Source organism: Myxocyprinus asiaticus, chromosome 11 (genome assembly GCF_019703515.2).
Source record: "Myxocyprinus asiaticus isolate MX2 ecotype Aquarium Trade chromosome 11, UBuf_Myxa_2, whole genome shotgun sequence".
Lineage (NCBI taxonomy): Eukaryota > Metazoa > Chordata > Actinopteri > Cypriniformes > Catostomidae > Myxocyprinus > Myxocyprinus asiaticus.
The window spans coordinates 13,155,455-13,169,248 of NC_059354.1; the positions used below are offsets into that span (position 1 = coordinate 13,155,455).

General features: G+C 36.4%; 1 protein-coding gene across 1 annotated transcript in view; it reads right to left on the bottom strand.

Annotated features, from left to right (window-relative positions):
• The window catches only part of LOC127448196 (ankyrin repeat domain-containing protein 10-like), a 37,306-nt gene that overhangs the window by 13,918 nt on the left and 9,594 nt on the right, over positions 1 to 13,794 (bottom strand). Inside the window, exons 2-3 of the mRNA XM_051710553.1 lie at positions 12,291 to 12,443; positions 9,986 to 10,077 (exon numbers count right to left, since the gene is read on the bottom strand). Of these exons, the coding sequence (XP_051566513.1) occupies positions 9,986 to 10,077; positions 12,291 to 12,443 (245 nt within the window). The remainder of the gene's footprint in view (positions 1 to 9,985; positions 10,078 to 12,290; positions 12,444 to 13,794) is intronic.

Sequence of the window (13,794 nt, forward strand, 5' to 3'; positions counted from 1 at the left end):
CCATAAAAAGAAGGAAGGTTATTACTTTTCTTAAATGTAAGAAATATGATATAGTGTTTCTTCAAGAAACGCATCTTTCCCTGCAGGAAGCTGAAAAATTTGGGAAGATATGGGGTGGACATGTTTTCTTTAGTGCTGGCTCAAGTAAGAGCAGGGGAGTCATTACATTGATAAGAAAACATCTACTATTCAAATGTCTCAAACAGTTTAAAGATAAATTAGGAAGAGTCATTATTGTTTTAGCAGGGGCAAAAGTTGATTTTGGCTAATATTTACGCACCTAATGCTGATGATCAGGACTTTTTTATAGATCTTGAAGGGATGTTGCAAGCCACTGGCACCCATCTTGATATAATATTGGAAGGAGACTTTAATCTTTTGATGGACTCAGTCCTTGATCATAGTGAGCAAAAGTGTGTAAGCCCCCTAGAGCAGCATTGATGCTTCACAAGATTTGTAAAAATCTTGGTCTTGCAGATATTTGGAGACTTTTGAACCCGTCTGGTAGGGACTATACATTTTTTTCAGTCCATAAGATTTATTCTAGAATAGATTTCTTTCCCTCATTTCATCTGTTGTTGATTGCTCAATTGGAAACATATTAGTCTCAGATCACGCCCTGGTGAATTTAGAGGTGTTGCCACATATGGAGAAAAATAAATCATATAGTTGGTGCTTTAATGTATCCCTTTTGCAAAATCCTGATTTCCAACAAATGTTAAAGGCTGAAATCAATGTTTATATGGAGACCAACTGGTCTTCAGTATCCTCTGTGGGCATGGCTTGGGAGGCACGTAAGGCGGTTCTTAGGGGTCAGATCAAACAGTATGCCTCATTCATCAAAAAATCCAAAGCACGAGAACTTGTGGAGTTGGAAGGGAATATTAAAAGTGCAGAGGCGAATGTCGTCTGATGGCCTCAGTGAATTGACCCGATTGAAATACAGATATAATACTATTTTGTCTCGGAAGGTGGAGTTTTATTTATTCAGGGCAAGAAAGTCATATTTTGAGTCGGGGGACAAAGCAGGGAAGCTTTTGGCTAGATATATAAAGCAGAGAGAGTCTCTTTCTATCATTCCCTCAGTGAAATCTGCTGGTGGTGGAATTTTTACCTCGGCCATTGATATTAATAATGCTTTTAAAGAATTCGTCTACTGATGAATATATTAGAAATTTTGTGGAACCATTAGAACTCCCTAAACTGACGACTGATTCTGAGATAACCTTGGAGGAGCTTGGCGAGGTAATTCGGGCCTACAGGCAAAACTCCCGGGCCAGACGGATTTGCAGCTGAATTCTTTAGATCTTATGCTACAGAATTGGCTCCACTTTTATTAGAAGTTTATACGGAAATGGAAAGCTTCCGCCAACCATGACACAGGCCTGGATCAGTCTGATTCTTAAAAAGGACAAAGATCCAAGTGAGTGTAAGAGTTACCGTCCAATTTCCCTGATCCAGCTAGATGTTAAAATATTGTCAAAAATTCTGGCTAACCAATTAAGTTATGACATCTCTTATACATATAGATCAGGTGGAGTTTATTCGGGGCCGTAGCTCTTCTGATAACATCAGGCGTCTCATCAATATCATGTGGTCAGTGGCGAATGATCAGACTCCGGTTGCTGCCATCTCAATTGATGCAGAAAAGGCATTTGATATGGTAGAATGGGATTATCTTTTTAAGACTTTGGAAATGTATGGGTTTGGGAGTACATTTATTGGATGGATTATGTTGCTTTATAGACAACCGGTAGCGGCGGTACAAACAAATGGATTAATTTCAGATTATTTTACTCTGGATAGGGGCACCCGGCAGGGTTGCCCTCTTTTCTCATTATTGTTCAGTCTTGCCCTGGAACCATTAGCAGCGCATTAAGAAAAGAAGATGATTTTCCAGGGGTGGTGACGGGAGTTATAATGTATAAGCTTTTGCTTTACGCAGATGATATTTTATTATTCGTCTCTGACCCCACTAGATCTATGCCTTGCCTTCACAGAATTATTAATTCCTTTTCTAAATTGGTCTAAATCTGAAGCTTTGGCTCTGACAACGTACTGCCCAGTAATGGCTTTTCAGCCGTTTGCCTTCCAGTGGCCCAAACAGGGTATTAAGTATTTGGGTATTTTATTCCCAGCAAATTTGTGTGATTTAGCTAGAGTTAATTTTGACCCCTTAATAAAACGGTTTTCGAGCGATGTGGACAGGTGGGCTTCATTAAATTTATCTATAATTGGGAAGGTTAATGTTATTAAAATGAATTGTATTAAATTACCTGCTACAGTCTCTCCCTGAAGATATCCCCATCTCTTATTTCAAGCACTTTGATAGCATAGCGAAGTCCTTCATTTGGAATGGTAAACGTCCCAGATTACATTTCAACAAATTACATAGGCCGATTGACAAAGGTGGGCTAGGCCTACCCGAAATTTTGTTTTATTATTATGCATTCGGTCTCAGATATTTGGCTCACTGGACGCTTCCACCTGAGAGAGCCCCTCCCTGGTTTTGTATTGAACAGTAAGTTCTTGCCCCTATTTTGCCATTGCAAAGCCTTTCTATTAAACTATCCGGAGTAGTTAAGTCACAATTTAATTATCTCGCATTTGCATTCGGTATGGACAAAAGTGTCCAGAGTGTTTAATTCAGACATTTATTTAAATGTTGCCTCGAGCATATGGATGAACCCAAAATTATGTATTATTAAGTCCCCTTTCTGTTGGTCAGAGTGGATTGTGGGAGGTTAATACGCTCGGTGACCTATATGAGAGTGAAGTGTTGAGAACTTTTGAAAATGTGGTTCAACATTTTAGGATTCCCAGATCTCAGTTCTTTAGGTATTTACAGCTGCACCATCTGCTCTGTACTGTTTTTGGGAGTAGAATACATCCCCCTAAAGCGGCAGATACTCTGGAAGTGGTGATTACTGCCTTTGGCAAAGGTCATGAGGCATCAGTGTATTATTCCCTGTTAATTCAGAGTCTGGGGGATGGAGCTTCAACTTCTCTCAAGAGAGTATGGGAGAAAGATTTAAACTTGGTACTGGAGGAGGGAGTGTGGGCTAGGATTCTAAAAAAGTCAAGTCTACATCTAGAGATGCAAGGGTGCGTCTGATGCAATTTAAGATTTTACATTGATTCAATTGGACCCCCTCTAAATTGTATAGACTTGGTCTCAAAGACACACCCACCTGCTGGCGATACCAATCAGAAGATGGGGACACAACCCATGTTTTTTGGGTGTGTGTTAAGATTCAAGAATTTTGGTTGAGGGTTCAGAATTTTATTTGTGATGTGTTGGATACTCTGGTTTCATCAGGCTCTGTGTTCTAGGCGATGGGACAGTTATTAATGTAGGGGATGGGTTCATGAAGAGTTGGGTCCTGGCTGGTGTCATGATCGGAAGGCAGGTCATCTTTAGGGGATGGAAATCAGCTGGAGCGCCCTCGTTTCTGGAGTGGTGCACAGAGTTGGGCAGGGTGGCAGCTTTTGAGGGGATGGTTTGTAGAAGGCTGGGCAACATGGGATTATTTAATAAAAAATGGGGTAGGTATTTGGATTTTTTGGAGGGCTCTCGGGGGGAGACAGTGGAGGGAGATGGGCAATATTGAATGTGTATGTGCATTCTTGTTGTTTTTTCTTTTTCATTTTTTTATATACAGTATATATATATATATATATATAGTATATATATATATATATATATATATATATATATATATATATATATATATTTTTTTGTTTGTTTTTTTTTCTGAATACTTTGTTGATTTATTGTTTATTTGTGTGTCATTGTTGGTTTGCTGTCGGGCCACTGGGGTGAGTGTTTGTGGCGGGTGGGGTTTATGTTCGGAGGGAAGGGTTTAGATTCATGTAATTTGATTGTGTTTCCTGTTATGTTTGTTTGATTTGTCATTGGAATCAATAAAATTGTTAATAACAAAAAAAAAAAAAAAAAAAACTATGGAAGAACTATGGTGCACTTTCATAAATATGGACCAAGCAATCAGTTTTCCATCTGTGTAAAATCTTTACTCTTGTAATGCTCTCTGATTGTAGGAAAATGTAAGTTGTTTTGTCTGCCTTCAGAAATCCCAAGACATGACTGTAGTTTAATTAGTAGGAGCCTGATGAAAGGAATCTGTAAAGACCCAACTTAGTCACACTGTCAGAATATTTAAATTTAGCAATATAAATATGAGGTGTTCATTTTTTTCCACAGACGTCACTGTTGTTAATATCATAATTTTCATCTGCATCCCAACCTCAAAATCAATGCAGTACTGTCAAATGTGCATTTCAATGCACATAACATGTAATATTATTGGTAATTGCTGGTGCCACATTTTCAACAGGCCCTTTGAAGGCACAGATAAACTGTGATGTGGCCCAGGCTGAAATTGAGTTTGACACACTTGTTTTAATCTATTCTTCGAACAACACGCATTAATAAGGGTCCGGCGTTGCAGGCTTGTGATGCGTGCACAACAGCACTGCTGCTGAAAAAAATCCTAGGGGAAACAGTGTATGTATGTATATATTGATATTTTAAGTTTTTAGTGTGTGTGCATGCTGCAATCCAAATACTGTGTGGTTGTCGTCTGTTGAGATCTGGAAACACCAAGTTGTGCTTTGCAACAAGAAAAACAAAATGTTTGTGAAGCTCCTTTATCTTCTCCACACCATTAATTTTATTTTGGTTTCAGTCCAAGAGATCTTGAACTCTTGTTCATATCAGAGATTTGTCTTTTTCATGAAGAGATCAAAATTATTTTGTGTTCCTTTGCCAATAATACAAGGTACTTTCAAATGACAAGAGAAAATATTCTGAATGATTGTCATGGTTTCTCCAGAAAGGAAAGTTATAAGCTGTAAAGCAGAAGCTAGCAGTGTTCAAGATAAACATGCAGGAAAGGAAACAGTCTGATCTCACAGTGAAATCGGAAAAAGTAGGTTACTTTTCTTTAGCTAAAATCGGTCTGTTTACACCAAAATTTGAAACACTGCCTCCAGTGGTCAAAGCGTTAAGTGTTGTTGGGCAGATGGGCACACGTGAGCTCCAGTTTCCGGGTGTAATGTCCACGGAGGGGCGTCAAAAGAGAGTTGTGAAGCGAGTTGTTGTCAGCTGTACAGACTGTAATACAGTAAAGAAGAATGCTTATTTTATAAACTGCTGGAGCCGGTGCAAACTTGATAGGAGATGCCGCTTGTCGGCAAGTCGACATAATGATCCTAATACTGGAACTTTCGGAAACAACATGCCAACTTCCTGTTCTATTATGTTAAAGGAAACAGATAAAATATCCAGTTTTGTATCCCTTTTAGGACATGAGAAATTTTGAAAATTGTATAACTTGTTTTATTGATGTTCAACATCAGCCTGCCTCCTATACTGTTGATAATATGGCGAATATGACACATTAAAGTCACAGAGCCGGACCACTGATAAGAAAAGCAAGTTAACTATATTCTTACTCTAAACCTGTTAGCTGAGATGGTACCAAACAGAAATTAATAATATGAAAGTAAAAAATAAAAACGTTTAGACCAAAAAAGAAACGTTTTTTTCCCCCTTGGATTCAAGGCAGATGTTTAAAAAGATTTTTTTGAATACAATAAAATATTAAACCCAAAACCCTCTTTCCCCTCAATCTCCTATCTTCATTTTAAAATCCCTTTATTTTAAAAGTTTAGTTCTGAATTAGTTAAATATGACACACTTGCTTTAATGCTGCCTGGGCCTTCAGCACCACTACCACTTTTAAGAACTAAAACATTGTTCATACTGCCGTAATAAAAATAAACAAACAATCCTATTTTTCTGGTTGATAAATGCACATTTCATCATAGTCTCAAAAGCATTTCCAATATGACAGTAAGCTACATGCACTAAATGAACCCTTTTTAACAACCTCTCGATCCCCAAAGCCAAACTGCTTCTCCTTTGTGATTTTGAATGCCACATGTTATATAGACACAACAATATATATTTTCCTGTCTTCAGGTTACCTCTATCAAAGATATGTTTCAGAATAAAAATAAAGGTTTATCATTCAAAAATCATGAAGATTAAAAAAATGTACCATCTAGTTAGAAACAAAATAGGAAAATATATGTATGGTGCCATTAGGACCACGTACGTGAAGAAGGTCTTTGACCGAAACATTACTGTTCAATACACTGAAAGTTTGTAGAGCTGAATTTTGGAGGACTTTCTTCTCTCCATTGCCTATACATGTGTTTGTGTTCTAAACATCTCCCTGAAACTGTTCAAGTGTGCGAGGGGTCTTTTTTTAATTTTGCCATTTGGACCACAATAAGAGCTTGGCTGCAACCTTAAATCACCACAAATATTGCAACAAGCCATAAACTTTTAAATCTCTACTATTCAATCCAAAAACTACCTGAAGATACTTAGACATTTACATATCATATAATCTGACAGATTCGTTACATTTCCCAAATGTCTGATGGCTATAAAAAATAATAATAATAATAATAATAACAATACAAATCTAACATTTAGATTTTTTTTCTAAAGAAAGGGTAACATTCACATAAAATCTGTACATTACATTTTTTACATGACATTACAAGATGTATTGCACTGGTGTCAAATTTGAATATTTTTTAATTGACTGGGAGCAAATGGAACAATTTTATGCGTTAATAATTCAGTGCTATTAATTATATACAAAAAATTATGTGATACAATTTTTTGAAGCAGGACACTGTACCGGCACTTACACAACAAGCATATATGGGCTGCTCTGCGAACGGGCACAAAGATTTTGTTAATTGCTGCAATTGTAATTTATTGAAAATGGGGCACCCATCTTTTAAAGTCACTTTTCTAATGTTCAATAAATAAAATTAACAAAACATTATCAGTTATATAAATGTCTTTTAACCAAACATAACCATGTGACATTCAAAAAAGCAGGAGAACCTCAAATGTGGTATACAATTTGTAGTTCTTGTTTGTTCAGCAGGCATTTGTATTCAATAGACCAAAAGCCTGCAAGAAACACTTACAAGCAAACCAATTTATCTGCTGTTCCACAAATGATATCATACATTTGCTTTTCAAAACAGGGATGCTTGACTGTAGTGAACTAAGTGACTAACTAAAGCACAATACATATTATTAACTACAGTATACTGAAGTACAATTAATTTTTACCCTATTCTGTACACCTCATGATTTGGTACCCCACTGAAAAAAAAAAAAGCTTAAACCAGTCTAAGATGGTTTGTTGGTATTAGCTGGTTTACCTGGTCTCCAAGCTTGGCTAAAACAGTGTAGCTGGTTGGCCAGCTGATATCCTAGCTCAGCTTGACCATGCTGGGAGATCAAGTCAACTCCTTAGTATGGTTTAAGCAGTTTTTTTTTTTCCCCCAGCAAGGTAGTTTAAAACGAGAATGGAAAGTTCTCCATTTGAATTGATACCATTGAACAAAGATTTTCAATGAAGGTTCAGTTATTAATGGAAAGGTTAGTTTTGTGAGCATCTGTGGAACATCAGATCCAGTTGATTTCCTATATGTCCAACATCATCAACGTATAAACGGACTCTTCCAAGTGGAATTTCTCATTGTCAAGAGATATTAATCGAAGAGAGGCTGTTTAGAATCTACCGCTGTCTTTCTCCAAACAAGCAACAAGAACACTTCTGCATGTATGTTATTATCACACCATCATAATATGCTGGATGTTATTCTGCAGAATCAATCTTAGGATGAGAGTCTTGTTGCACCCTGGAGATCTGTAGACAATAAACAATAATTCATGAGCTTCTGTCAAAATCCCTCTGCAAAGTAGTCAAACTGCATTTTCTAAACAAAAGCTCTGTAAGGAGGAGAACTTACAATTATATCAGCATGATATAATATTATATCAACAATCTTAATTCTGCACATGATAAATCAAGATGTTGCAGATAAGCATGTAATGTAGGTCTATATACACATATCTGAATAGATATGTACCAACTATTCTCCAGGTATTTCCGTTTACAAAATTCCACATTACAACACGTATTGTTTCCATGCAAATTCTTGCATTATTTTTATATGACTTCTAATTTCTTGTTTTGAATGACATATAGTCATGACATCTTTTGAAATGCTTAAAAAAAAATTCAATGTTATAACTAACTAGATCCATTTAACTGACAGTTACAGGTCTGCCGATAAATAGCACTATTAGGTGGGTTTCTATAGAACAGCACCATGCCATTACATGTCTTAACCTAGATTTCCTCTCAGTAGGCAGTCTAACTGTTGTAGTCTAATGAATTATTGCAGCAAACAGCAGAAATAGAAGAAAAACGTAAAATTAGTTCTGTAAATTGTTATCTTAACTGCACATCTTAACACTTAAACAGAAATATAATCGGTATTTATCGTAAAAAAGAAAAAGAAAACTGCTGGTCAATCTCCAGTACTAATGAGATGGTACTGGGGACACTACAAGCCCCAGTCGGTTCTTAATTTTCTGATTTTACAACAACCAAAAGCAAAATTGGTACAGCTATATCAAGTCATTTGGCTGAAAATATCATGGATAATAAGCTGTCTGACCATTTGCAGAGACGTTTTGAACAGTGCACAATTCCCTTGAGACAATGGGGTTGAAAGTTGTCTCTCATGCTCCATTTTTAAATATCTCCTGACAAGGAAAAGGCTCCTTAGCAACCAAGAAGAATTTAAAATAGCAATAGTAGTTTGCTTTTGAGCTGTGAGGAAATGTGCAACAGAGTTTGCAACCTTGCAATGAAAACATATTTTTAAATCAAAAGTGAAGGAAACCAAAAAAATATATTACCTCTGCTCTTCACAGGAGTTTAAAGAAGACATGACAGAAATCATCAAATTACTAAATTCACAATAAATTTCACATTCAGCCAAAAAGCCAATAATTCCAAATCCGGGCACGCATTTAAAAAGAACTCCATCAAATACATTTAAAAATGGATTGAGAGTATATAAGCCCTGGCACAAACGTAGCTTCTTGTAAAATAGGTAATGCAGTTACTTCAGCTTGGATGACTAAAAGAGCACACGTCCAATGTTAAATCATCAGAATCCTGATGTTATACTTTGCTGTTTCATGGTCTACCCCAACAGACTAAAGCTGTCCTGTACTGACTATCAGGATAATCCAAATTACTGCATAATATTCCATTAAACTGTCTAAATCTAAAGTTACTGTGAGGAAATTCTTTAATATCACATTTAAAATTAAAATGACATAAATGTAAAAATAATTTCTTTGCAAATTAATATTTTATATATATATATATAAATCATTGTGACATCCAGAAAAAGTGATTTATTAAACAGTTCTTCCTGTAAAATCTGATTTGGATTGTAATATTGCTGATATATGCACATATAACTGTGAACACACATTAACTGAATTCAATATTAATAGATTTATGTCAACAACCAATAATTAGGCTAATGAACAATATTACTTGGCAAAAGACTTGTTTATAACAATCTGTTAATTTTACATTTGTGTCATTTATATAGCTGTTTTTTTTTGTGTGTGTGTTTTTTTTACCATTGTCTCTCATTTATTATTGCTTAAATTCCAAGGTGTTATTGCTTAAATGTATAATGCATGAGAAAGAAAATAAACTGACATTCATTTATTTTTAAAACAGTTATGCATATTAAAAAAAAAAAGTGAGACTGAAACCAGCCAATTTTCTACCTCTCAGAACATGAGCTCATCTGTCTTTGTATAGCAGAAACATGATCCAACTAGAAAGAACTAGCAGCTTGCTCCTGTATTATCTTGGCAGCTGTAGAAAAGAAATGTAGCTCCTTTAGTTCATAAAAAACAATTCACCATTTCAGTTTTGATGGAGGCCTTCTTAAATGCAGTACCAGTGGGGCATTTGTATGGATGTAAGAGCCAGAGAGAGAGATACAGTTGCTTTGAGTGAGCTCTAAACAGCAGTGAGAAAAAACTTACTCTGCCTTGGCTCCCTGGAGTAGCAGTGTGTTAATGCAGTCAACACTGCCAGCCCGGGCCGCTTTGTGGAGGGGGGTTTCTCCCACATAGTCCTGTGAAACAGTGAGGAAATCTAAGCAGAAGCTGGGAATAGGGCTGTCACAATTATGAAACTTTGGCTGATGATTCAGTCATACACATTGCAAATAACCATTTAATTGTATGTTTTTTTACTGACATGTCACTTATGGTATAAATTTAATACACATAAACCTTTAGTCATTCATTCACAGAAAATATTAAATCATACAAAAGAACACATGATTTTTTTAAGGATTTGTAAACGTTGTAATATTGCATAGGATAAGCATGAAATATTTATAAATGTTGAAAATATTTCTTCTTTTGATCCACTGTAGTCAAAGTCCACTTTGCATTTATATTGTTTTGTTTTCTGGGGACCGAGCCAACCTGAACAATATATTATTATGCAATAGTGATAGATTACATTTAGGGCTGTCAAGATCCTGAAATTTGACGGTTAATTGTCAAACAATTGTCTCTTTTAGGACAATGATTAATTGTCATATTTCTTAAAGGAATATTCCGGGTTCAGTACAAGTTTAGCTCAATTGACAGCATTTGTGGCATAATGTCAATTACCACAAAAACATATTTCGACTCGTCCCTCCTTTTCTTTAAAAAAAGCAAATATTTACAGAGAGGTTACAGTGAGGCACTTACAATGGAAGTGAATGTGGCCAATTGTTGGAGGGTTTAAAGGCAGAAATGTGAAGCTTATAATTTTATAAAAGCACTTACATAAATTCTTCTGTTAAAACTTATTTGAGCTTCAAAGCTGTTTAAATTGAAATTTTTACAGTTATTTTAGGGTTTGTTGACATTACATCATCATGGCAGTGAAGTTGTAAAATTGGCTATAACTTTACACAGAAAAGGTTAGTAAGTGATTTTATCACACTAAAATCATGTTTACATGCATATTGTTTATGTTTGTGTTGTGGCTATACTTTTGAAAAAGTGACTATTTTAACATTAAAAAATTGGCTCCATTCACTACCATTGTAAGTGCCTCACTGTAATCCAGATTTTTGCTTTTTTTAAAGAAAAGTAATGACGAGTCACAATTAATTTTTGTTGTAATCAATATTATGCCACAAATGCTGCTGATTGAGCTTAACTTGTATTGAACCCCAAACATTCCTTTAAAGCGCATTTGTGCTTCATACACATGAAGAAGTAATTTTTACATTTTTAACTTCAAATATAAAATATAAAATGTAAAAAATATATAAAATAAAATAACTGAATAAGAAAAAAAAAAATAAGTGTCTAATGGCTTTAACTCACAAAAAACAAACATTACAACTCTCTACAGGCTATTCACATTGCTGAAAATGGCAGCAATCACCATATGACTATTATCATCTATAAGGAGCTGGTAGATCAGCTAGACTTGAACTTTTCACCCTGACAGAAAGCTGAGACAACTTATAAACAAGTGGCTGAGCATCACAACCCTTTTAGCAAAAGCGGTGATTCATAGGAGAAGAAAGTAGGTCAGTCTTACGCCCAATAGCTTTGCTCTGCAAGTCTGTGTGGATAAGAGATCAGTGGCAGGGATGGGGAGGATGATGTCCTTAAATGATTAATGTTAATTTGCCTGAGCTACGGGGGATGTACAACAAACTAGCCTATATTTAGAGAACAGCAACTCATCACTGGTTATGTAATTTAGGCCCAGTAATCTAATTTCTCCACAGTAAAACACCAATGAATGGTCGGGCCAGAGAATCTATGAATAAGCAGAAATGTGCTTACAAGCTTCTGGACATTCTACACCATGCACATAGGGAAAACCCAAACACTGATACATTATAATGGAAATAGGAATCGACCACAGTTACACTTCGAAGGTGAATTACACAAACCTGTGACCCACCACACATCAGTTGAATTCTACGTGAACATGGCAGGTTGCTCCTAAACAAGCTTTGTCTTGTTCCTATCAACTTAATAAAAATTATTTTTTAGCTTGACTTTTTTGGTACAACCCCACTATATTTTTGCATTAATCAATGTCTTGTTGCTCTCACAAACAATACAAAGCAGTGCTGCCCACTAACAGCTGCTCAAATATCTAACCCGGTATAAACAGTACAGGAAAAATATCTACAGGTTGACACTTCCACCGCAGCACAGTATATACTGTCACCCCACCCAGCCCTAGCAAATTAATGCACATATGTTTCAGAGGAAATTAACACTTTTGTCTATTTCATCCAATAAGGAAATTATCTCTTACCTGTCTATTAAGATCAGCACCAGCTTGCAGCAGCCAGAGCAAGCACTGTGGATGACCCCCGAAGGCAGCAATATGAGCAGGCGTCTGGGCAAAGCGAGAGGTCATGGAGTTCACACCACATCCCACCTGCACTAGAAGCATAACACACTCCAGCTGGGTGAGAGAGAAGAGACAGGGAAAAGTGGTTTAATTAGTGGTCAATCAATATGGAGGTTTCAATGACAACGTTTACTTGGACAACAGAAAGCAGCTTATTGCGAGAAAGTGCCTTCCCTTCAACATTCACTGTATAAGCGGCATACTCTTTACTCCTGTACATCCTGTACAATAGTAAGGTATTCCTCTTAGGTAAAACTCCAGGATTCCCCGAATATACATGGACATGAGGGACAGTCGATATTTAACATTGGTGATAATAAATGGATAGTTTACAGTGTAAGTGTTTTTCCCACTGTACTCCCAGAAATGTTTAATTCTTTCCACTGTTTTGACTTGTTATTGGGCTCCATCCTATGATGTTTGCTATTCGGTCCATTTACGCATATGCACACTCTAGGGGTGCACTGATCAGCCGCCGATCTAAATCGGCCAATCTTCATCTTAAATCTGTGATCAACGATCGTGCCTAGATTCAGGGCCAATGGGTGTTTCTCAGTTCTAAGAACACAGAGAATGGACTTGTGTTCTTATGAAGACCAGTCTTGCCAACTACCTTGGAAAAACGAAATCGGAAGGACAGGAGGACGTAGAACGCAACTATTGCGAGCTCTGAGATGTGCTGCGATCTTCCTGTTGAGCAATTAACCGTCACAGCACATTTGAATCCAGTGAGAGAACTACTGGCATTATCACACAAGTGACAGCATTAATATCATCACACCAGGTTTTGAAGGACTAGTGACACGTTAAAATAATAAAATATGTAAACACTCTTTTGATCCTTGTGTTTATTACTATATTAAAATGATGCCCCAAAAAAACAACAAATGTTGACAGAGTATAACGACTCTCACGAGCCGTCAGCCTTTCACAAGCTTACAGCGGGAAACTCTTGAGGAAAAAAGAAAACAAACTAATAAATGTTCTTCATCTGCCACCATAGTACTGAGTTCTTGCCCACAAGTCATCATCCAATGATTCCTCAAAATCAAGGACACATCCGGGTACTTTCCTGCGTCCTCTGTACTTGTGTTCTTGAGGATTGGAATCGTATTTCGGCAGTGGATGATGTACAACGAGTCCACGAGAACATAAGAACACAAAAGAACGCACATTGGGATTGATTGCCAGTATGTCACAATGATATTTGATAGTGCCAACAGAACTATTCATAACTGTTTTCAATTCAAAAAAATGTTAGCATTTCACAATGAATGTAAATTGAATGTAATTTCTCAGAGTGGGGCATAAACATATAACAACACTGCAGCATACAACTTGTAATAGTGTTGCAAAGGGCACCTTAAAATGGAAAATTGGTGATCGGATTGGTATAGGCCCATCT